General features: G+C 48.7%; 1 protein-coding gene across 1 annotated transcript in view; it reads left to right on the top strand.

Annotated features, from left to right (window-relative positions):
* The window catches only part of NECTIN4 (nectin cell adhesion molecule 4), a 42,484-nt gene that overhangs the window by 7,000 nt on the left and 11,560 nt on the right, over window positions 1–23,924 (top strand). Inside the window, exons 2-4 of the mRNA XM_056853450.1 lie at window positions 8,571–8,924; window positions 11,157–11,447; window positions 15,629–15,749. Of these exons, the coding sequence (XP_056709428.1) occupies window positions 8,571–8,924; window positions 11,157–11,447; window positions 15,629–15,749 (766 nt within the window). The remainder of the gene's footprint in view (window positions 1–8,570; window positions 8,925–11,156; window positions 11,448–15,628; window positions 15,750–23,924) is intronic.

Genomic DNA, 23,924 nt, shown 5'->3' with positions numbered 1-23,924 from the left:
ACTTTGTATTTTAATTGAATGTTATTTTGCTCAGATGTAAGCCACTTTCCCTTAGTCGGGAAAGGGCAGGATAAAAATCTAATTAAAAAAATAGATAAAATAAACTAAATAAATACAAGAAAAAGAAGAGTTGGTTTTCATATGCCGATTCTCTCTACCTTTTATGGAGAATTAAACTGGCTTACAATCTCCTTCCCTTCCTATCCCCACAACAGACACCTTGTGAGGTAGGTGGGGCTGAGAGAGTTCGGAGAAAACTGACTGGCCCAAGGTCACCTGGCAGGCTTCATGTGGAGGAGTGGGGAAACCAACCCAGTTCACCAGATTAGAGTCCACCACTACTAACCGTTACACCACACTGGCTCTCTATAACAGCAGCGGACAGGAAAAACCTGTGACTGCTCTCCTATTGATGTTAGGCCTACCCAGGGGGCACTGGCCAGGGGGCAACTGCCCCCCCTTGCCCTATGGATACTAAACCATTGCTCCCCTCCTTCGACCTACTGCTCCACTCAAATTTTCAGATTGCATTGTTTCAGCAATAAAAAATAAATAGCCTCAGATGTTCTCCATGCATCTCAAGTAAGCTGTCGTTTGTTATATTTTTACCCAGCTTTTCACACACACACCTCAAACTGGTGCCCAAAGTACAGCATTTACAAATACTAATATTATTTATAATATTGATGTTGCCTCCCTGGCAACACATCTGAGGCATCTTGCAAGAGTTCAAGCCAACGCAAAGTCAAATACGACTTTAAAAAGAAAACAATTTGAAAATAACTATCACAATGACTGGGACAGAGAAATCCCAATTTAAATAGCAGCTGATCCCTTGATAACCATAGCAAGAATGATTTTACAAAATGCTGTCCAAACAGCAAATGCACAAAGCATCTTTTTAAAAAAGTTTTTCTAACACTAACTCTTAGCAGCAGTTGATAAAGCACAATTATTTCAGGAAGCCATCAAAGGAAAATATCCAAACATCAGCAAAAACATTTTTGAAATGAAAATGTCTTCAGCAGTTGGCAAAAGACCATCACTTGACATGCCTCGCTTCCCCAGTGATCCCCACACACCGCCCCACCTTGCACAAGGGACATACGACAGGGCGATTTGCGAGCGGAGGGAGGGAGGGAGTGGATCTCTTGCAAGCCATGGCAAAGCCCAGGTATCTGTGCCGGCAGGTTTATCTGGACTCTCTGGCCCAGCCGCTTCCTCCAGAGACAGGAGCGTTCCTCAGCCGGCAGCCCAAGCTGCAAAAGAGGCCGGGGAGGATTGTGAAGCGGAACGCAAAATTGGAAAGGCAGGGTGTGTGCCGAGTGTGGTTGCCAACCTCCAGAATTACGACTCCTCTCTAGACTACAGCAATCAGCTCCCATGGAGGAAATGGCAGCTTTGGAGAGTGGACTCTAATGAGTTTAGGGTTGCCAACCTTCAGCTGGTGGCTGGAGATCGGCTATTACAATTGATCTCCGGCCGACAGAGATCAGTTCACCTGGAGAAAATGGCCACTTTGGAAAGTGGACTCTATGGCATTATGCTCCATTGAAGCCCCTCCCCTCCCCAAACCCTGCCCCCCTCAGGCTCCACCCCTAAAGTCTCCAGGTATTTCCCATCCCGGAGCTGGTAACCCTAAATGAGTTCCCTCCCCTCCCCAAACTCTACCCTCCCTGGCTCCACCCCAAAATTTCCAGGAATATCCCATCTGAGAGTTGGCGATGTTACATTGCTGAGAGGAAAGAGGGATAGAGAGATGTTCTTTTGACACGCCTGAAAAAATGAAGTCAGACGAAACTTCCGTAGAGCAATAGCTATCTGGTCAAACCCAGCATGGTCCGTTTCTTAGGAGACTTCCACACAGGTTATTTGCCTCAAGTCTGATGCTGTTGGGAAGTGTTTTTCCACCCTGCTTCCCACAGGGCCATACTTGTATCCCATTGGGAACCTGTTGACATCACTGCTGCAGAATGTTGAACTGAAATAGACTATTTTTCTATGTAATTGATTTACTACAAAATGGATGATATACTATGGGGCTGAAAAAACTTATGTGAAATGGGCGTCCCCCATTTTCTTGGATTTATACCTATATTGGATATCCTTTGGAACTGATTACCTTTGAAATTCAGAAGAGGACTTTTACCTCCAAATGTATACCACAAGACTTTTCCATACTTCCCTGTAAATTTGTATATATTTAGCTACTTAGTTGTTAAGTTTTCATGTTGTACACTTGTCTTGTCCTTTCTAGCTTCATCACTTATTATACATTTGCTGTTTTGCAACCTGTTTATGTGCATTTTTGTACCAAATTCCCGTGCTAAGTACCTGGAGGTAGGCAACCCTACTCCTAGGTAACCCTGGCAGTTGATGGGGGAAATGTACTGGCAGCTGGGGAGGCCTACACCTGTGTCTCAGCACAACTGTAGTAATGCCATCGCGTCGCCAGCAACACAGGGCCACTGGTATTTGGGCAAAATCTTTATGGCAGAAGCCATTTTTTTTACCATGGAGTTTTTGCTAAAATACCAGAGTGTCCCCACATTGCTGGCAATATGATGATGTCACTTCCGGTGCATGCTTAAAGTGACATCGCTGCGTTGCCGGTAATGACGCTTAGATACTGGTGTAGGCCTCCCCTGCTGCTGATGTTCCCTCACTGGCCAGCTGATTAGGTAGGTACGGTGGCCAACCTCCAGGTGGTGGCTAGAGATCTCCTGCTATTACAACTGATCAGTTCACCTGGAGAAAATGGCTGCTTTGGCCATTGGACTCTATGGCATCGAAGTCCCTCCCCTCCCCAAACCCTGCCCTCCTCAGGCTCCGCCCCAAAAACCTCCTACTGGTGGCGAAGAGGGACCTGGCAACCCTATAGATAGGGGATGGCCTTCTGCATAGCAGCCATTTTTCCCCCAACGGTTATTTCCTCCTTCCCGCCACCAGAGGTGGTTTTTGTTTTCTTAATCAGCAGTTGAATATTGTTATATTGATATATTGAGGCAGCAGACCTGTAAGAGTTAAAAATTGAGAAATATTATTAAAAAGCTCCAAAATTAGAGGGCCTCTAGCCTTGCAGTTTGGCTCCCGCCAGCAGCCTGGGTTGCCTGCTGCTGCTTGGTAGAATGGCAGAGGAAAAAATGGGGGAAATACACCGTGTTCCAAAACCAATAAAGTTTTTAAGAATCCTAGAGTGTCATGATGAAGCTATGATGTCTCTTCCAGGTAGGGTTGCCAGGTCCCTCTTCACCACTGGTGGGAGGTTTTTTTGGCGGAGCCTGAGTAGGGTGGGGTTTGGGGAGGGGAGGGACTTCAATGCCATAGAGCAGGGGTCGGCAAACTCATTAGTCAAAAGAGCCAAATATCAATAGTACAACGATTGAGATTTCTTTTGAGAGCCAAATTTCTTAAACTTAAACTATATAGGTAGGTACACTGTTTATTAACTTAATAATCTTTAATTAAAGTTTTAAGTCTTAATTAAACTATAGGTACACTGAATAAAACTTGATATCATACTTAATAGTGATCTTATTTATTGATAAAAATTAAATTGTAAGTCTCTGCCATTTCCCCCTCCCCGTCTGCAGTCCTCGTCTGGAGGTCTGGTCTACCGCCATAAAAGCCTATTGGTAGACCTGGCCTCCGGCTGAGTCCCATTGGGAGGCCAGGTGTACCCATTGGCTTTCTTGGCAGTAGACCTGGCCTCCGGAGGCCCATAAAAGCCAATTGGTAGACCTGGCCTCTGAAGGGGGACTTTTTCCCCTCCTCGGAGTCCAGGTCTACTGCCAAGAAAGCCAGTGTGTTGACATGGCCTCCCAATGGGACTCGGAGGCCAGGTCTACCAAAGGAAGCCCGCCCCGCCCAACAGCTGATAGGTGGGGGGGCAGGAACCACCGAGCTGCCCGCCCAGCAATCGCGAGGCTAGAGGGGAGGGGAGGCTTTAGCCTCCCAACCATTGAGGGCAAGGGAAAGGGGGACCTGGCCATTCTCCATGGCGGGGGCGGGGGGAGAGACAGCGCACCCGCTCGCATGCTCTCTCTCTCTCGCTCGCTCGCTTTCTCTCTCAGGCGCGCCGGCTCCGCAGCCCGGCTGCCGGCGTGAGCAGGTGCGAGAGCAGGGGCTCCGAACCAAGTTCGGAGAGCCGCACTCAACGGGCCAAAGAGCTGCATGCAGCTCAGGAGCCACAGTTTGCAGACCCCTGCCATAGAGTCCAGTTGCCAAAGCGGCCATTTTCTCCAGGGGAACTTATTGGCTGGAGATCAGTTGTAATAGCAAGTAATCTCAAGCTAGTACCTGGAGGTTGGCAACCCTACTTCCAGGGTTGTGATATTGGACCACCGTGTATTTATATGCCCCTGCCCCTGTCCACCTGCCAGTTGCCAGCCCTTGGTTGACAACCTTATATAGCAGGAAGCTTCAGAATGAATTTGGTAGACAAACAAAAAACCAATGGGAAGTGTTTCAGTGTTTTTGCTTGCCTCCCCCCCTCTCTCTCTGTCATTGCTCTGCAAGCAGGCTAGGACGGTTCCATCAGCTGAGAAAAAATATGTCCCTCCTGTGCTGCTTTTAATTAATTGTACTTTTGAATTGTTGTGCCTCTATTTTCATTGTTTTTTATGCATTTGCGTCTAAGCTTTCAGCATACACCACTTGGGGAATATTTGCTGGAAAGTGCCATATAATGTCCATAAATAAGCAGAATAAAATATTCAAGCTGGAACAAAGGATAGCATAGTCTGGAAGGGAACAATCATGTTTAAAAATTTACTACATGTGTGTACATGGCTGAGGGCATATCTGCACTGCAAACAGAAACCAGCTTCTCCTTTCTCCCCAAGGTGCACTGGAAACTGCACTTAATGAAAATGCGCAACAACAGAAAAGTGCAAACATGGATAGCTGTCTGTTGTATCTCAGGGATTGCACAGGCTTTGACCATCCCTGTTTACCAGGGCAGGCTCTATTTTTTGGCATAACCTCTATTAATTCACTGTCCCAAGTTTTGCCTTTGAGGAATGCCTTATTAAAATTGTTTTAGTGTGGGTTGCTAGCACCATCCTTGATAGATCAGCTCTAGGCTTGCCTGCGGCAGGCAAGCCTTCATCCCCACCCTCTATCCCCCCACCCTTGAGAGTTTGAGGAGCAGAAGAAAAAGGGGGGTTGGCGGCATTGATGGTGACACTCTAAGCACTTTTCCGAGTCTCTGTGGTCTTTACCATAGAGGTTAGCGGAACTTCCTAGAGCATCACCTGAGATGCCATAATTTCTACTCTCCCCAGGCACCACTCCCAAAATCTCCAAGTATGCCTGGTACAGAGCTGGAAACCCTAACCAGGTCCTTTCCGAAGATCTCTAGAAGTAAAATCTGTTGTTGGAGGTATAAATGCTTCTTGTCTGTAGAGTGCATGCACTATGCAGTTCACAGCTTGCCATATCCTGCCCTGTGCAGAGATAGATCTTGATTTCATTTCTATATTTATCTGTTAAACGTTTTACATCCTGCCTTTTCCACTTTCCACACGGGCTCATAGTAGTTTATGAAAGCCAGCTAAGCAAGGTGCAAAGACATTAAAACCACAGAATGTGTAAGAATAAACCACCAGTGTACGTTTTACAGCATAAAAACCTCACTGCTTTTAGTCACTCCCCAAAAGTTCATCTGAACAAATAATACAGCTTTAAATTGTTTACAGAACCAAGCCAGTAACTTGGGTCCCTCTTTCTTTATTTCCTCAAGGACAGCATTCTGAAGGTCCAGGAGCACTGCCCCCCTCCCCAAATAATAAACCCTAGCATTGGCTGACAGGATAACTTTAAGAAAGATTTGGGAGGAAGAGGAAGAGTTGGTTTTTATATGCTGACTTTCTCTACCACTTAAGGGGGAATCAAACCGGCTTACAATCACCTTTCCTTCCCCTCCCCACAACAGACACCCTGTGAGGTAGGTGGGGATGAGAGAGCTCTAAAAGAGCTGTGACGTGCCCAAGCTCACCCAGCTGGCTTCGTGTGTAGGAGGGGGGGAACCAATCCAGTTCACCAGATTAGCCTCCGCCGCTCATGTGGAGGAGTGGGGGAATCAAACCCGGTTCTCCAGATCAGAGGCCACTGCTCCAAACCACCACTCTTAACCACCACTCCATGCTGGCTCTGAATTGGAAGCTAATGACGCATTTCTTACGTATCGTCAACCAAAAGAGTAAATACGTTCTGGCTTTTATGTCTCAGGCAATTGCGGAGTTCTTATTTAAATAGTTATACCTTGCTTTCCTCCTAATTAGGGACCCGAAGTGACTTAAATTTATCCTTACTACTACTACAACCCTGTGAGGTAGGATAGACTGACTGGCCCAAGGTCACTGAGTAGGTTGCCAGCACCGGGTTGGGAAATACTTGGAGATTTTGGAGGTGGAGCCTGAGGAAGGTGGGGTTTGAGGAGGGGCGGGACCTCAGTGGGGTTTAATGCCATAGAATCCAATTTCTAAAGCGGGTGTTTTTGTAATAGTGGGAGATCTCCAGCTGTCACCAGGGGGTTGTGTAAGGTCTGAGTTCACCTGTCTGAGTTCACCTCCCAAGCATGGCTCTCGCAGGTTGGCAACCCTATCACCGAGTGAGCTTCCAAGACATAGCGGGGATCATGAACCTGGATCTCCCAAATACTAATCTGACATGTTAACTACTACACCTTAAATGCGGTATTTAGGACACAGTAAGAGCTTTCGACAGTGTTACAATAGTTGGCGGAGTCATCCCTGAAGAATTAATTGTTGTTGGTATTCCAAGCATGTCTTTTGATCTAGGTGACACTGGAGTTTATGCGATTGGCATTTGGTTGCCAGGTCTGGGTTAGGAATTCCTGGAATTTGTGGGGGGTGGAACCTGGGGAGGGCGGGATTTGGGGAGGGACCTCACCAGGGTATAATGCCCTACAGTCCACCCTCCACAGCAGCCATTTGCTTCAGGAGAACTGAACTATGTCATTTGGAGATCAGTTGTAATTTGGGGAGATCTCTAGGCTCCACCAGGAAGTTATATAGACTATCCAAAATACACAGCAACTATGGCCAAGCTACCATATTCATACAAGAATAAAGATTAGCCTGAAGAGGAGAAGGCTGAGAGGGAATATGATAACCATCTTCAAGTACTTGAAGGGTTGTCATATAGAGGAGGGTGCTGAGTTGTTTTCTGTTGCTCCAGAAGGTCGGACCAGAACCAATGGGTTGAAATTAAATCAAAAGAGTTTCCATCTAGACATTAGGAAGAATTTTCTAACAATTAGAGCTGTTCCTCAGTGGAACAGGCCTCCTCGGGAGGTGGCAAGCCCTCCTTCCCTGGAAGTTTTTAAGAAGAGGTTAGATGGCCATCTGTCAACAATGCTGATTCTAGGACCTTAAGCAGATGATCTTGGCCATCTTCTGGACATAGAGTGGGGGTCACTGTGGGTATAGGGGGAGGTGGTTGTGGGTTTCCTGCATTGTGCAGGGGGTTGGACTAGATGACCCTGGTAGTCCCTTCCAACTCTATGATTCTATGATTCTATTCTATGATTACAAATTTAATGTGCAGTGCTACAATGTGATGTGATGCTCATTAGTCCGATCCACGGAAGGCGAGCTAATGTGCACCTCCAGGTGCTATACTAAGAGATATGAAATACAATTGAAAGCTGGAATGCAATAAGTGACCTTGAAATAGGATTCACCGGGAGACCTATCTCGTTACATGTATGGTTGGCACTGAAATTGATTTGTGAAGTATGCTCTTCTCATCCTGAGGATGAAATGAGAACTGTTGCTTTAAAAAGACTATAGGATGCCGCTGCAGAATACTGTACTCTCCACTTTGCTACATGCAGGACTGGCATTGCAATTGATTTGTGAATTATACCTTCATCATCCCAAGGATGAAAATGTGGACTGTTGCTTTAAATCGATCATAGAATGTCGCTGTAGAACTCTGTATTGATTGTAATGTATTTGTGTCTATAGACGAGTAGGTAGATATTGTATTTTCGATAGCATCACATCACATTGTAGCATTGCACATTGAATTTTTAATCTTTATTCTTGTATGAATATGGTAGCTTGGCCATAGTTGCTATGTATTTTGGATAGTCTGTATAACTTACAGCACGATTGTAATTGTTGTATTTTTGTCCCACCTGGAAGTAGGCAACCCTATCCTTTACTGTCCAAGACTCCAGTGTGGTGTAGTGGTTAAGAGCAGTGGTTTGGAGTGGTGGACTCTAATCTGGAGAACCGGGTTTTATTCTCCACTCCACCACATGAGTGGCGGTTGCCTATCTGGAGAACTGGTTTCCCCACTGCTACACATGAAGCCTACAGGGTGACCCTGGGCAAGTCACAGCTCTCTTAGAGCTCTCCCCTCCCCACCTACCTCACAGGGTGTCTGTTGTGGGGAGAGGAAGGGAAAGTGATTGTAAGCCGGTTTGATTCTTCTTTAAGTGGTAGAGAAAGTTGGCATATACATTGTTCTTGGACTTCCATCTGGGTGCCCAAGGATAACCACTTCATGTGTTTTGCCCTCTTCTTCTGTCTCCTCAGGTTCACCGGCAAGAGTGCTGGAGCCCCGGCAAAGCGTCACAGCTGTGCTCGGCAAAGATGTGGTGCTGCCTTGCTCCTACCAGGCCACGGCGGATGAGACGGTGTTCCAGGTGACGTGGCTGAAGCGAGGAGATGACGGGCAGAGCGTGGAGCTGGCCGTTCTGCATTCGGAGCACGGGGAGCACATCCAGGATGCCTATGCGGGGAGAGTGTCTTGGCAGTCACAAGGGTCCCTGAAGAACGGCTCCATTGTGTTGAGGAATGCGGTGCAGGCCGACGAGGGGAACTACGAATGCCACCTCATCACCTTCCCGCTGGGCAACTTTGAGTCCCACCTCACCCTCAAGGTCCTAGGTAAAGGCACTTTGAAAGCCCTCAAAGTGAGGCCTCGTTCTCTGTGATATGGTCATCCTGTGTCTGGGCCATAGGTAGAGTTGCCAACCTCCAGGTACTAGCTGGAGATCTCCTACTATTACAACTGATCTCCATCCAATAGAGATCAGTTCACCTGGAGAAAAATGGCCACTTTGGCCCCCAAACCTCGCCCTTCTCAGGCTCTGCCCCACAACCTCCCGCCAGTGGCAAAGAGGGACCTGGCAGCCCTAGCTCTAGGTAGAGTTGCCAACTTCCACGTGGTGGCTGGACATCTCCAGGGATTACAACTGATCTCCAGGTGACAAAGGTCAGTTCACCTGGAGAAAACGTCTGCTTTGGAAGGTGGATTCCATGGCATTATCCTCCGGCTCCACCGCCCAAAATATCCAGGTATTTTCCAACCGGTAGTTGGCAACCCTAGCTATAGGACTTAACATACATGAATATTCTTCTGAACACAAGGAAGTCTCCAACATGTCAAGGAGAAAAGGCCTAGACCAGGGGTTTCCAACATGGTGCCCACAGCTTCCATGGTGCCCACCGACACCTTTTCTGGCACCCACCAAGTGTCTTTAGAAAGTGGGGTGGCCAGGTGGGGCTACTGCCCAGCTGTCAGAATTCCTAAAGTGCCCACAGGCTCAAAAAGGTTACCGACCCCTGGTCTAGTCCAAACCCCCCAACATGCCAGTATTGTCTTCCAGGGAACGTTGTTGTATGGGGGAACGTTCAATCACATCAGCTCCCACCTGAAGTGGAACAACTAAATGTTCAGTCACCTCAGTATGGCCCAAATACGCATCACAATTTGTAGTGTCTGACTTCCCCCTACCTGAATTTGACTCAGAGAGTTACGTATCAGATGTAGGGAAACCTGTTCCCCAAGAGGCCAGCCCTGATTTGGATGAGGGCCATAGCCATGACATGTCTGGAGATTTTGGGGGTGAAGCCTGGGGAGGGTGGGGTTTGGGGAGGGGAAGGACTTCAGCTGGTACAATGCCATGGAGTTCACCCTCCAAAGCAGCCATTTTCTCCAGGGCAACTGATCTCTATCACCCGGAGATCACTTGTAATTCTGGGAGATCTCCAAGCACCACCTGGAGGTTGGCAACCTTAGCACCAGACGAGACTTGCCTCTCCTCTCCCAGGACTGCGGTTGGCAAGCTGACACTCCCCTCCCCTTGTGCTGGCCTGTATCGGACAAGACGAGAAGAGTACATGTAGTTATCATGGGAGAAGAGTATCATGTAGTTATCATGTCGGACTAGGATCTGGGAGAGACAGATCCAGGTCCCCGCTCTGCCATGGAAACTCACTGGGTGACCTTGGGCCAGTCACACACTCTCAGGTCTAACTATCTCACAGGGTTGTCGTGAGGACAAAATGGAGGAGAGGGGGTGAGGCATTTTGGGTCCCCACTGGGGAGAAAGGCAGGGTATCAATGAAGGAAGTAAATAAATGAATACAATTGCATATCCCATAGGGTAAATATTGGCTCCTTAGCTTGATTTCAGATTGGGAAAAGCAGGATGGGGAAAACCAAAGCCCCACTTCCGCAGCGCCATTGTCAAAATCTAAATTGGGCCCAGCTGATATGTGATTCAAACTCCACATAGTAATGTGTGAATTGGCCTCTCTCTCTCTGAGAGCCAGTGTGGTTGTAGTGGTTAAGAGCTGTGGTTTGTAGCGGTGGACTCTGATCTGGAGATAGGGTTGCCAACCTCCAGGTACTTAGCACGGGAAAATGGCCGCTTTGGTGATTGGACTCTATGGCATTGAAGTACCTCCCCTCCCCAAACCCCACCCCCCACCCTCCTCAGGCTCTGCCCCAAAAACCTCCCACCGGTGGTGAGGAGGGACCTGGCAACCCTATCTGGAGAACCGGGTTTGATTCCCCACTCCTCCACATGAGCAGCGGAGGCTAATCTGGTGAACCGGGTTGGTTTCCCCACTCCTGCACGTGAAGCCAGCTGGGTGACCTTGAGCCAGTCACAGCTCTCCTACAGCTCTCTCACAGGGTGTCTGTTGTGGGGAGGGGAAAGGGAAGGCGATTGTAAGCCGGTTTGATTCTTCCTTAAGTGGTACAGAAAGTCGGCATATAAAAACCAACTCCTCTTCTTCTCTCTGTTCCCCCTCCCCCTGGAACTCCCTAGCCCCTCATAATACTTGTGTCAGCTTTGTGGTTCACCACAGCTCGGTTGCTTCTTCCTACAGTGCCCCCGCTGCCAACTCTGAACCCTGGCCCCCCTTTGGAGGAAGGGCAGGGCCGTACCCTGGCTGCCTCATGCACGGCAGAAGGGAACCCCGTGCCCAACGTGACCTGGGAGACGGAAGTGGCAGGCAAGACCGACGTTCGCCACTCTTCCCATCCCCGCTCGGCGTCTGTCACCATCGAGTACTACGTGGTCCCTGGGCGGAATATGCACGGCAAGCTGCTGACCTGCGTCGTCTCCCACCCGGGACTGCAGCACCAGAAACGGATCACACACAGACTCAACGTGTCGTGTAGGTACCCGCCCTCTGCTCTGAGTTGGGTACTGCCGTTTCCCTCTGCAGCCTTTGCAGCTGGGGTCGTTTATGTGTGGGAGTTTTACCTGAGGTTCGTTGCTCACTGGACCCACCCTTTCCTGTTGGGAATCTATGCACCAGCAGTCTCCAAGCTCAAATCAAGTCCCCGCCCCTTTAAATGCTTCTTTGTAATTGGCTTACTTTGTAGTGCTCACTGTGAGAGAAAAGTCCCTCCTCCCAGCCCAATTGATGGATAAAAAAGCATTTTAACAACAACAAAAAACAAAAAATGGAGCAATCTGAAGGGGAGGGGGAGGAGAAATCCAAGCCTCAGTTTTAAAAAGCCTTTCTTCTGCTCTGAAAGAGCTCTGAAGAAGCAGGAAGCATCTGAATCCCCGCCTCTTTACACACTGCTTTGTAATTTGCTGTGAGAGAAACCAAGCTTGCGTTTCCAGCGCTTTGCCTTATGCATGGAAATTTCAAGCAGGCTGAGCTCAAGGGAGAGGGAAGAATCGGGTTAACAGAGGAGCGGGATGTCCCGGGATTTGTGAGGGCTGGCAGCGAGGATGGAAAACTCCTGCATAACTCCAAGGAACAACCGAGACAGACAGCGGGCGAATGTGAATGAAAGTACCTATGCTTAAACAACCTATGTTTCTCAAGCTGTTGGCAGCTGAACCATTATGTCCAGGTTTCTTGACCCTTCTTATTTCACCAGATTCTCAAAACTTTTCTCACTGGTCCTTGCTCCATCAGGTTTGGACTCTAGGCTATTTTTTGGGCAGGGGGGTGAGGGGGGTGAGTCCCAGCTCAATATTGGCGTGGAGTGCATGTCTGGTGTGGTGCAACTATTCTTTGATTAATGCATGGGCTAGACAAACATGATGGAAAGAGGCTTGAGGAACCATGACTCAGGCATGGATGTATTCACCTGTTGTCATCCTCACAGCATTCTCCGTTTTGCATTCATTCCCACAATGAATACACAATGAACACATGAAGCTGCCTTGTACTGTATCAGACCCTTGGTCCACCAAAGTCATTCCTGACCTTCTTCTTCTTCTTCAAAGACTGGGAAAGGATAATAAGAGCTTGATTTGAGCATGGTGTCACGTGGAGGCTCCTCCATCCAGGAAGATGCTCCCTTGGAAGTGAAAGCATAGGGGAAAAAACTCCCCGTAGAAGCAGCCAGTGCAGAGAGCACCTGCTTCACATGCGAAAGGCTCCATGATTTGTCATGGTTTTATATCCACCATCTCTAGATGATGGGTATTGGGCATTTGCAGAGCCCTTTCTGTTCCTGAGACTTTGTAGTCAGAATAGACCATACTGAGCTAGATGGACTGATGGAGTAAAGAAATATATATGGTGCTGTATATATTATGTTGGTTAGGAGTCCCGTGGCGCAGAGTGGTAAGCTGCAGTACTGCAGTCCAAGCTCTGCTCACGACCTGAGTTTGATCCCAACGGAAGTCGGTTTCAGGTAGCTGGCTCAAGGTTGACTCAGCCTTCCATCCTTCCGAGGTCGATAAAATGAGTACCCAGCTTGCTGGGGGTATGGGGAAGATGACTGTGGAAGGCACTGGCAAACCACCCCGTAAAAGTCTGCCTAGTAAACGACGGGATGTGACGTCACCCCATGGGTCAGGAATGACCTGGTGCTTGCACAGGGGACCTTTACCTTTTATATATTATGCTATGATGTGACTAGCCTGATCTTGTCAGAAGCTAAGCAGCATCAGCCCTGGTTAGGACTTGGATGGGAGACCACCAAGGAAGTCCATGTTTGGTACACAGAGGCTGGCAATGGCAAACCGCCTCTGAACGTCTCTTGCTTTGAAAACCCTATGGGGACGCCATAAGTTGGCTGCAACTTGACAGCACTTTCCGCCACCATATATTATGTTGAGTAGGTGGGAAGCAAGCAGACACTCAGGCAGTCTGAACCCCTAAGCAACATCTGTCTAACTTCGGTATCTCCTAGGAGCTGCTTCTGCCAGCCAGAAACCTGGGAGGGGCTTTGGCTCAGCGGTAGAGCACCTTCATTTACATGCAGAAGATCACAAGTTCAGTCCCTGGCATCTCTAGTTAAAAAAAAACTCAGGCATCGAGTTGGGAAAGATTTGTTCTCTGGCAGAGAGCCTGAAGATCTGCTGCCAGTCAAAGGTTTGATAATATTGAGCTAGATGGTTTGATAATGTTGAGCTACATGGACCAAAGGTCTGACTCAGCACAGCGCAAGTGCTTAAATTATTGGGCAGGGAGTTATGGCTCCATATTTGCTTTGTGGGCAGAAAGTCCCAATTTCAGGGACTAACCAGATGTGATGTTTCCCACGTGGAAGCAAGTGGAAGCTCTTTGTTTCTTTGTTTTTATCTTGCTATCGCAGACAGTTTTATGCCCTGAAAGAGTCCTGCAACCAATCCACTGCCACCAACCTTTATCCCTTTGCAAGGAAGTGTACCTGGAAGCAGGTGACCTCTTTTTCACTTGGATTCACAGCAGCACCTGTCTTCCAGACAGATTCAACATTGGCCAGCTAGTTGGCTTAGCAGTGTCGCCGTGGGCCAAACTGAAAACAAAAGAGCTGGGGAGGTGGATCTTGTCTGTGCTGGGGAACCAACTTAGTGAGCAAAGAAAGGGAGCTGATAAGGACCTGGCTAGAAACCTCCCTCCCATTTCCTGTTTCCATCTCCCCAGCAGATGAGTAAAAGGAGAAACATCTGAACTAGGGTTGCCAGGTCCTCCTTCGCTACCGGCAGGAGATTTTGGGGGCAGAGCTTGAAGAGGGTGGGAATTTGAGGAGGGGAAGGACTTCAATGCCATAGAGTCCAGTTGTCAAAACTGGCCATTTTCTCCAGGTGAACTGATCTCTATTGGCTGGAGATCAGTTGTAATAGCAGGAGATCTCCAGCTATTACCTGGTGGTTGGCAACCCCAGTCTAAACACAGAGGCAAGTGGATTAGATTTGGGAGGCATCAAACTTTGAAGTTGTGAGGGGAAAAGACAGGTCACTTTCCTACTTCCAGGTATACTAAAAGATTGACACAACATTGACAGGGCAAAACTACACATCACAGTTTTTTTTTTTGCTGAGTTTCCCCATCTGCTTTTGACTCAGATGGTCGCATGTCAGCTGTGAGGGAACCTGCCAGGGAAATGAGTTCCCTCATAGATGTTGTGTTACCCTATGAGTCAGTCAGTTCAGGGAAACCCAGTCACTACGTGTTAAAAGCTGTAACATGTAGTTTAGCCTTAACAAGAACCTGTAAGAATACACGTGGAAAATGTCCCATCTGGTTATGCCCTCAGCTCCTAGAATCTCTGCTTAAAATAATTTCAAGTAGCAGTGTTGGGAAAGACTTTTTTTGCCTGAGACATTGGAAATCAGTTGCCATTTTGTTTATTTATTTGTTTGTTTGTTAGATTTATAACCTGCCCTCCCCAGCCAAGGCCAGGCTCAGGGCGGGTTATAAATTTATCGTAGACTGAGCTAGATGGACCAGTGTTCTAACTCAGGGGTCCCCAACCCTGTTGACCCTGTAGGCACATTTGGAAACCTGACATAGCATTGTGGGTACAGCCAAAAAATTTTTTTGTGCCATCAAATCACAGCTGACCTATGGTGACCCCATAGGGTTTTCAAGGCAAGAGACATTTGGAGGTGGTTTGCCATTGCCTGCCTCCATGTCACGACCCTGGTATTCCTTGGAGGTTGCCCATCCAAATACTAACTAGGGCCAACCCTGCTTAGCTTCTGAGATCTGGCTAGCCTGGGGCTATCTGCCACAAAATGGCTGCCTCAGAAGGCAGAACCAGCCACAAGATGTCTGCTGCAACTTTCCTTCAGACACACAGTACAGGTCCTTGTACAGCTGCTGCCAAAGCAACATTTTTAAGGATCTGCCAAGCCAATCAAATCTCCAATGGCCAATCATGAGCCTTGTTAGGCAAAATCCCCACCTAGCCTCGCCCACTTTCTAAGGACAATTGGGAGGTGCGGGGACCCCTGCTCTAATTCATTGTTAAGTAGCTTCATCTGTCTCTTTCACAGGAAACGTTCAAGAACAAAGCAGGGTCCAAAGCCTTACCAACTGCATTTGCAGCTGGGGGGGGGGGGGCTGAAATGAAGGTGTCTCCCCTCCTCCCCCCACTTAATCTTTTCTTCCTCTCACAGATTTGTCGGATGCTTCAGTCCTGGGTCATGAGACAGAGGACGATTGGGTCGCAGGAATGGAGGGGGCCTCCCTGAAATGCCTTGGGGATGGGAACCCTCCCCCTACATATAACTGGACAAGGTGAGCATTCATCCTTTGCATGGCAGTGCAGTCTCAGAGGCCTCTTTCTAAGTGTGGGAAGGGGCCTAAAGGTTCATTTATGACATCATATATGACATCACAGGCTTTAAGAGGGGAGTGGACTTGTTCATCAAGGAGAGGGCTACCCATGGCTACTAGTCAAAATGGATGCTAGTCATGATGCATACCTATTCTCTCCAGGATCAGAGGAGCATGCCTATTATATTTGGTGCCGTGGAACACAGGCAGGATGCTGCTGCAGTCATTGTCTTGTTTGTGGGCTTCCTAGAGGCTGCTGGTTGGCCGCTGTGTGAACAGACTGCTGGACTTGATGGGCCTTGGTCTGATCCAGCGTGGTTTTTCTTATGTTCTCTTCAGCTGCTCAGTTTTTCTGATCATTGACCCTAATAAATTACTGCCCAGTTTTCTCTATCTTCGCATTTGGGAGATGGCTTATTACATTTTTCTTAGGCTGAACGGTTGTCAGTTCCCTTTCCAGAGTCTCTAGAAGTTAAATCTCTAAGCAAGGGAGGGAGGCACCAAATCTCTAATGCATATAAATGTAAAATGTGCACACTTTGGGGGGGGGGCTTTATGAGAGTTTTACCCCATCTTTCCTCCTAAAACCTCAGGGCAGCATATATGCCTCCCCCATTTTACCCTCACAACCACTGCAAGCTGGGTAGAGATAACTGTCCCAAGGTTAATCATAGTGGTTTGTGGCTGAGGGGGGACCCACTAGTCCGACAGTCTACACACTATAATCCACAAACAACTTCTTAAGATGACGAGATGAAGATTATGCATCTTGTTCCATTAAAATAATATTTTCTCCTTTAAAATGCTAATAACTTAGTGGGGAAGCTGGTTTCAGACAGTGGAACCAGTTGCAAGTTGAAGGGTTAAACCTCCCCTTCCCTGCACAGCCCTGAGGCAAACTGAGGCTCCATAACCCTGCGATTTGCAGTTTATGGACTGAATGAGGTTTGTTTTGAAATATTGATTTTAAAAAGTAGGATAAAAACAGCATGGTAAAGCCTGAAACATCATCTTCAAATGCAGTTATACAGTGAGGGGAAAAAGTATTTGATCCCCTGCTAAATTTTCCCGTTTGCCCTCTGACGAAGAAATGACCAGTCCATAATTTTAATGGTAGGTTTATTGTAGCTGTGAGAGTCAGAATAACAACAGGAAACGCCCCAGAAACCCAGAAGACAAAAGTCAGAGATTGATGTGCATTATAATGAGTGAAATAAGTATTTGATCCCCTATCAGCCAGCCAGATTAGGGTTAGGGTTAGGGTTCTGCTGTCGACAGAAGCAATCAATCCATCAGATTCCAAACTAGCCACCATGACCAAGACCAAAGAGCTGTCCAAGGATGTCAGGGACAAGATTGTAGACCTGCACAAGGCTGGACTGGGCTACAAGACTATTGCCAAGCAGCTTGGCGAGAAGGTGACAACCCTAACCCATTGTCAGCCTCCCTCGGTCTGGGGCTCCATGCAAGATCTCATCTCGTGGAGTTGCAATGATCATGAGAATGGTGATGAAGCAGCCCAAAATTACACGGGGGGAACTTGTCAATGATCTCAGGGCAGCTGGGACCATAGTCAGCATGAAAACAGTTGGTAACACACTACGCCGTGAAGGACTGAGATCTTGCAGAGCCCGCAAGGTCCCCTTGCTCAAGACAGCACATGTACAGGCCCGTCTGCAGTTTGCCAATGCACATCTGAATGACCCAGAGGAGAACTGGGTGAAAGTGTTGTGGTCAGATGAGACCAAAATCGAGCTCTTTGGCATCAACTCAACTCGCCGTGTTTGGAGGAGGAGGAATGCTGCCTACAACCCCAAGAACACCATCCCCGCCGTCAAACATGGAGGGGGACATATTATGCTTTGGGGGTGTTTTTCTGCTAAGGGGACGGGACACCTTCACCGCATCGAAGGGACGATGGATGGGACCATGTATCGTCAAATCTTGGGTGAGCACCTCCTTCCCTCAGCCAGGGCATTGAAAATGGGTCGAGGATGGGTATTCCAGCATGACAATGACCCAAAACACACGGCCAAGGCAACAAAGGGCTGGCTCAAGGAGAAGCACATTAAGGTCCTGGAGTGGCCTAGCCAGTCTCCAGACCTTAATCCCATCGAAAATCTGTGGAGGGAGCTGAAGGTTCGAGTAGCTACACATCAGCCTCGAAATCTTACTGACTTGGAGAGGATCTGCAAAGAGGAGTGGGACAAAATACCTCCTGAGATGTGTGCAAACCTGGAGGCCACCTACAAGAAACGTCTGACCTCTGTAATTGCCAACAAGGGTTTTGCCACCAAGTACTAAGTCATCTTTGCAAAGGGATCAAATACTTATTTCACTCATTATAATGCACATCAATCTCTGACTTTTGTCTTCTGGTTTTCTGGGGGTTTTCTTGTTGTTATTCTGTCTCTCACAGCTACAATAAACCTACCATTAAAATTATGGACTGGTCATTTCTTCGTCAGAGGGCAAATGGGCAAATTCAGCAGGGGATCAAATACTTCCCCCCCTCACTGTAGCTCAAGGTATAGAGGGGAAAAGTGTAAAAGGTAGAAGCCAGGGGCAATGAAATACTAGTGATACAATCTCCGATATTTCTAGGCAGTGCTCAAATTATACAGGACCAGTAAAGTGACCGTTCACAAGAGCCCTAAGTGGTAATTACACTCTCTTCCTAATCAGAAATTGTAGTCGCCAAGCTAGTTAGGGCTGTTGAAAAAAAAATTCAGTAAAATTTGGATTCGGCAAAATTCAGCCCGTTTAGGTTCGGGAAATGCCGAAGTCCGAGCTCCCCTGATTCGGATCTGTGGAATTCGGCGTGAGATTTGAGTTCGGGGAAAATCTGGTCGAATAAAGCCATTAAAAACACATTCGCGCCTTTCCGCAGTTCTGGGGGGGCATTTTTGGGGTTTGAGGTCCAAAACTTTCAGGGTAGCTTGAGGGGGCCCTTCTTGCAAGAACCCCCAAGTTTGGTGACGATTGGGGCAGGGGCCTTCGATTTATGGGACCCGAAGGGGTCCCCCCCCCCACCTATTTGCCCATTGGAATGAATAGAAATAGACCGTTTGGAGTGGACTCGGAATTTTCAAAACCATGCAAAGCAAAAGTGGCGCACTTGCCACTTGCCAAGCGGCGGGAGACTGAAGCAAGTCTCACCCCCCCCACCTCTCCAACCAATACGGCGCCACGCCGCACCCCAAACGGGGGAAAAAATCCAAAGCACCCGAGGTGCGCTTGCTGCTTGCAAAGCCGGCGGAGAGACTCACGCAAGTCTCACCCCCCACCTCTCCAACCAATACGGCGCCGCGCTGCACCCCAAACGGGGGGAAAAATCCAAAGCGTCCGAGGCATGTTTGCAAAGCGGACGGAGAGACTCACGCAAGGCGCACCGCCACTCTCGCCCCCAAACGGGGAAGAAAACCCGCAGTCAATTCCAGGTGAGGGTGGCCAGGGCAAAACACCGCTGTGCCGTCGCACTCAACCCCAGGCCAGGGGCACAAAACAGAGGCGAGCAGGCACACAACCCCCTCGGCAGAACGGGCAAAAGCCCCCCTTTGGCTTCTCCCCCCCACCTGCAGAAACTGCTCCCCTCACCCACATACACACACAGCCTCTGCTCCCCTCCCCACACACACACACGAGAAAAGGTATAGAGGAAAACCCCAAAAATCAAACTGTGTGATGTCTTCTTCAAGCAAGAGCACGGAGGACAAGTAAATCCAATCCTATTCCGGTAAGCAGCAGCCGCTCGGCCCAATCAGGAATCGGAGTCTCAGCAGCAGCAGCACCAAAATGGAAGGCAATGAATACAGTTGGGACGGGAGGGGAGGGATGGGAGTTTTTAGACTTTTCTCCTGGCCATTTCAAAAGAGAGAATCCCTGCTCTGATTGGCCAGGGGAAGACCCAGCTTGGCCACCATTGGACGTGGGAGAACGCTGCTTACAAAGTGACGGTTATGCTTCTGCTTCGGAGCCCCTGAATTCACCGAATTTATTCGGCGATTGCCCGAACTTGCCGAATTCGGCACGTTGTTTTCCTGCCTTTTTTGAGTTCGGTTCCATCCGAACTAAAAAACCCCGAATCAGGGGAAATTAGGCTGTTTTTCAGTTCAGATGGAACCGAATCAACAGCCCTAAAGCTAGTCCATTAGATTTTTTAAAAAATCAACGATAGGGCTATAATACTTTTATTCACTCCCACTTTCCCCTGGCAGTGAGAAATTGTAAGGGCAGCGCCTCCTGGGTTTTTTGTGTGGAATAAAAGCTTTGTCCCTCTCATGCTGGCTGAGTACAGGGTGTTGGTGCTGACACCATTGTGTCAGCAAATCGATCTGGGGAAATAATTTTGCCTTCCTTGATCTGACCTTTGCCCTGACCTAGATGGCCCAGGTCAGATCTGATCAGATCTCAGAAACTAAGCAGAGTTGTCATAGAATGATAGAACAGAGTCATAGAATCATAGAATAGAATCATAGAATCATAGAGTTGGAAGGGACCACCAGGGTCATCTAGTCCAACCCCCTGCACAATGCAGGAAATTCACAACTAACTCCCCCACACACACACACACAGTGACCCCTACTCCATGCCTAGAAGATGGCCCTCCTTCTCATCATCTGCTTAAGGTCATAGAATCAGCATTGCTGACAGATGGCCATCTAGCCTCTACTTAAAAACCTCCAGGGAAGGAGAGCTCATCACCTCCCTAGGAAGCCTGTTCCACTGAGGAACCACTCTAACTGTTAGAAAATTCTTCCTAATGTCTAGATGGAAACTCTTTTGATTTAATTGCAACCCGTTGGTTCTGGTCCGACCTTCTGGAGCAACAGAAAACAACTCGGCACCCTCCTCTATATGACAGCCCTTCAAGTACTTGAAGATGGTTATCATATCCCCTCTCAGTCTTCTCTTCAGGCTAAACATACCCTGCTTCAGTACTTAGAAGGGAGACCACCGAGCAGTTCCAGGGCAGGCAATGGCAACCCCCCCTCGCCTTGGTTTGTCTGTTGCCTTGAAAAATCCAAGGGATCGCCAGAGGTCGGCTGCAACTTGGCAGCATTTCCCACCACCTGTGTGGCCTTCGGAACAGTCCGATCTGGAGCACACAGTTGTAGAGACAGTGGTTTTGATCCAACAGAGCACTTCTGCACACTGAGGACAGGCTTGTCAACGTCCATGTGGGACCTGGAGATCTCCTGGAATTACAATTTATTTTATTTATTACAATTTATGAGAGCCAGCATGGTGTAGTGGTTAAGAGCAGTGGTTTGGAGCGCTGAACTCTGATCTGGAGAACCGGGTTTGATTCCCCACTCTTCCACATGAGCGGCTTGAGGCTAATCTGGTGGACTGGATTTGTTTCCCCGCGCCTACACACGTGAAACCAGCTGGGTGACCTTGGGATAGACACAGCTCTGTTAGAGCTCTCTCAGCCCCACCTACCTCACAGGGTGTCTCTTGTGGGGAGGGGAAGGGAAGGTGATTGTAAGCCGGTTTGATTCTGCCTTAAGTGGTAAAGAATGTCGGCATATAAAAACCAACTCTTCTTCTATTTCCGGATTACAGAGATCAGTTCCTCTGGAGAAAATGGCTGCTTTGGAGGGGTGGACTCTATGGCATTATACTTTGCTGAAGTCCCTCCCCTCCCCAAACCCTCCCCTCCCCAGGCTCCACCCCCAGGCTCCAGGAATTTTCTAACCTGGAGTTGGCGACCCTGGAGCATGGCTTCCTTGCCTCCTCTCTTTCTCTGCAGCCCAAAATATCCCCCAAATCAGTTTTTCAAGGGGGTCTGCAGAGGGAGATGGGATGGAGAAAAGGCCTCTCCTTGGTCTCGCAGGCAGTCCCTAAGCGATGTGACAGTTTCACAGCTTGCAAATTCAGGATTGCACCATTGGAGTCTGCGACAGCCCGATATCCTCCTGCATCAGCCTTGGGTGCCTGCCTGGTCCCCCCAGACATTGTCTTGGAGCCAGTTGTCATTTTCTTCCCCTGATGTACTAATAATGGTTTGTGGGACATTTTCTCACAGTGCCATTCTTCCTGACTTCCTCATGCCCCAGGGACCTGCACTTCTTCTGGGTTGTTTTGTGTCCCCCCTTCTTTCCTCAAGACCCCCAGCCATGACAACGTCAGACCCTCCGTGCCGTTCCCAGACAGCCCTGCACCTGATCTGGGTCAGCCACTGCAGAGAGCTGCCGTGGAGCCCATTCAAGGAGAAGGAGGTTTATCTTCCTCAAACACTTATTCATCATCACCCGGCAATTCCTGGCTGGCTCTCAAGCCGTTCCGCACTCCGAGGGACCAGCTGGGACTTGCTGTGGGTTTCGGGGAAGCAGCCCGGGGCCAAAAATGCACCTCAGAGCCTTTCTTGACTTTTGTGGTGAGCAAGAAAAAACAGCCAGCTCAGCAGGGCTGTGGGACTGGATTGGTGAAGCTTTGCGTGCCAACTAGTGTTGCCAATCTCCAGGTGGTGGCTGGAGATCTCCTGCTTTTACAACTGATCTCCAGGTAGGGTTGACATGTCCCTCTTCAACACCAGTGGGAGGTTTTTGGGGTGGAGCCTGAGGAGGGCGGGGTTTGGGGAGGGGAGGGACTTCAATGCCATAGAGTCCAATTACCAAAGCGGCCGTTTTCTCCAGGTGAACTGATCTCTATCGGCTGGAGATCAGTTGTAATAGCAGTAATAGCTACTACCTGGAGATTGGCAACCTTATCTCCAGGCGATCAGTTCCCCTGGAGAAAATGGCCACTTGGGCAATTGGCCTCCATGGCATTAATGTCCTTCTCCTTTCCAAACCCCACCCTCCTCAGGATCCACCCCCCCAAAAAAATCTCCAGGTATTTCCCAACCCAGAGCTGGCAACCCTAGTTCCAGCCTCCAGGTGGCGTCTGGGGATCTCCTGGAATGGAAGCTCATCTCCATAGAGACCTTGACAAACCACTGACGGTGAGATGGGACGGTAGTGACCTGGGTGCTCTCAAGGTTGCCAACTCCAGTTTGGGAAATTCTTGGAAATTTGGGAGTGGAACGTGGGGAGGGTGGGGTTCAGGGAAGAGAGGGACCTCAGTGGGGTACAGTGACATAGAGCCTGCCCTCCAAAGCAGCCATTTTCTCCAGGGGAACTGATCTCTATAGTCTGAAGATCAGTTGAAATTCTAGGAGAACACCAGGTCCCACCTGGAGGTTGGCAACCCTAGCCTGACTTGGAATAAAGACTTCTGTTATGTCCAGTTGCAAGGCCCATAAGTGGTTTTTCTGTCACTCTTTTCCTCTGGGTTTTGTAGTTCTGCCAACTGAATTAAGGGTCTTTAGCAATTTTCCTAAGGAAAGCTGCTTACCAGTTGCCACGAACCTTGATAACAAGCACACAACGCAATAACCGCACGGCAAGTCAACTTCGGTTGACTTCCCAACATCAAAAGTGAGCCGAGGATGGTTGTGTGAATCTGCTCTGAGGGCATGGGGGAGAGGGGAGCGCTACGCCCAGCTGGATGACAAAGCTTTGCCGCAGAACAGAGAGTAAGCCAGTACCTTTGTTGATCTTGGATTCTCTCCAGCCCACCGCCGGCTCTCACCTGAAGTGCAGACCTAGCAAAACCGGCAATGGGTTGGTGACAGGTTAGCGTACGGACAGGCCCCGCAAAGACAGGCGGGTTTTTGAAGCTTGGGCAGAGGCCTGAAATGAGCAGAGGGGCCATGGCTCAGTGGCAGTACGCATGCTTTGTGCATTGAGAGCCAATGTGATGCAGCGGGTAGAGTGTTGGGTCAGGGCCCACGGAGACCTGGGTTCAAATGCCTGCTGGCAGTGAAACTCACTGGGTGGCCTTGGGCAAGTTGCTTTCTCTCAGCCTAGCATACCTCGCAGGGTTGTTGTGAGGGTAAAATGGGAGGGGGCCTGCCCACCTACTGCACAAGTTGTCTGTTGTGGGGAGAGGGAGGGAAGGAGATTGTAAGGCGGTTTGATTCTCCTTTAAAGGTAGAGAAAGTCGGCATATAAAAACCAACTCTTCTTCTTCTGCCTTGTATGCCACACTGAGCTCCTAGGAGGGAGGGTGCTTTAAAAACAATCATTCAGAACATTCCACTTTCTTTTTTTTTTAATCTTTTTTGTGCAGAAAAAACGTATATTAGTA

This window comes from Euleptes europaea, chromosome 7, assembly GCF_029931775.1.
Source record: "Euleptes europaea isolate rEulEur1 chromosome 7, rEulEur1.hap1, whole genome shotgun sequence".
NCBI lineage: Eukaryota > Metazoa > Chordata > Lepidosauria > Squamata > Sphaerodactylidae > Euleptes > Euleptes europaea.
This window is presented reverse-complemented; position numbering and strand designations above follow the sequence as displayed.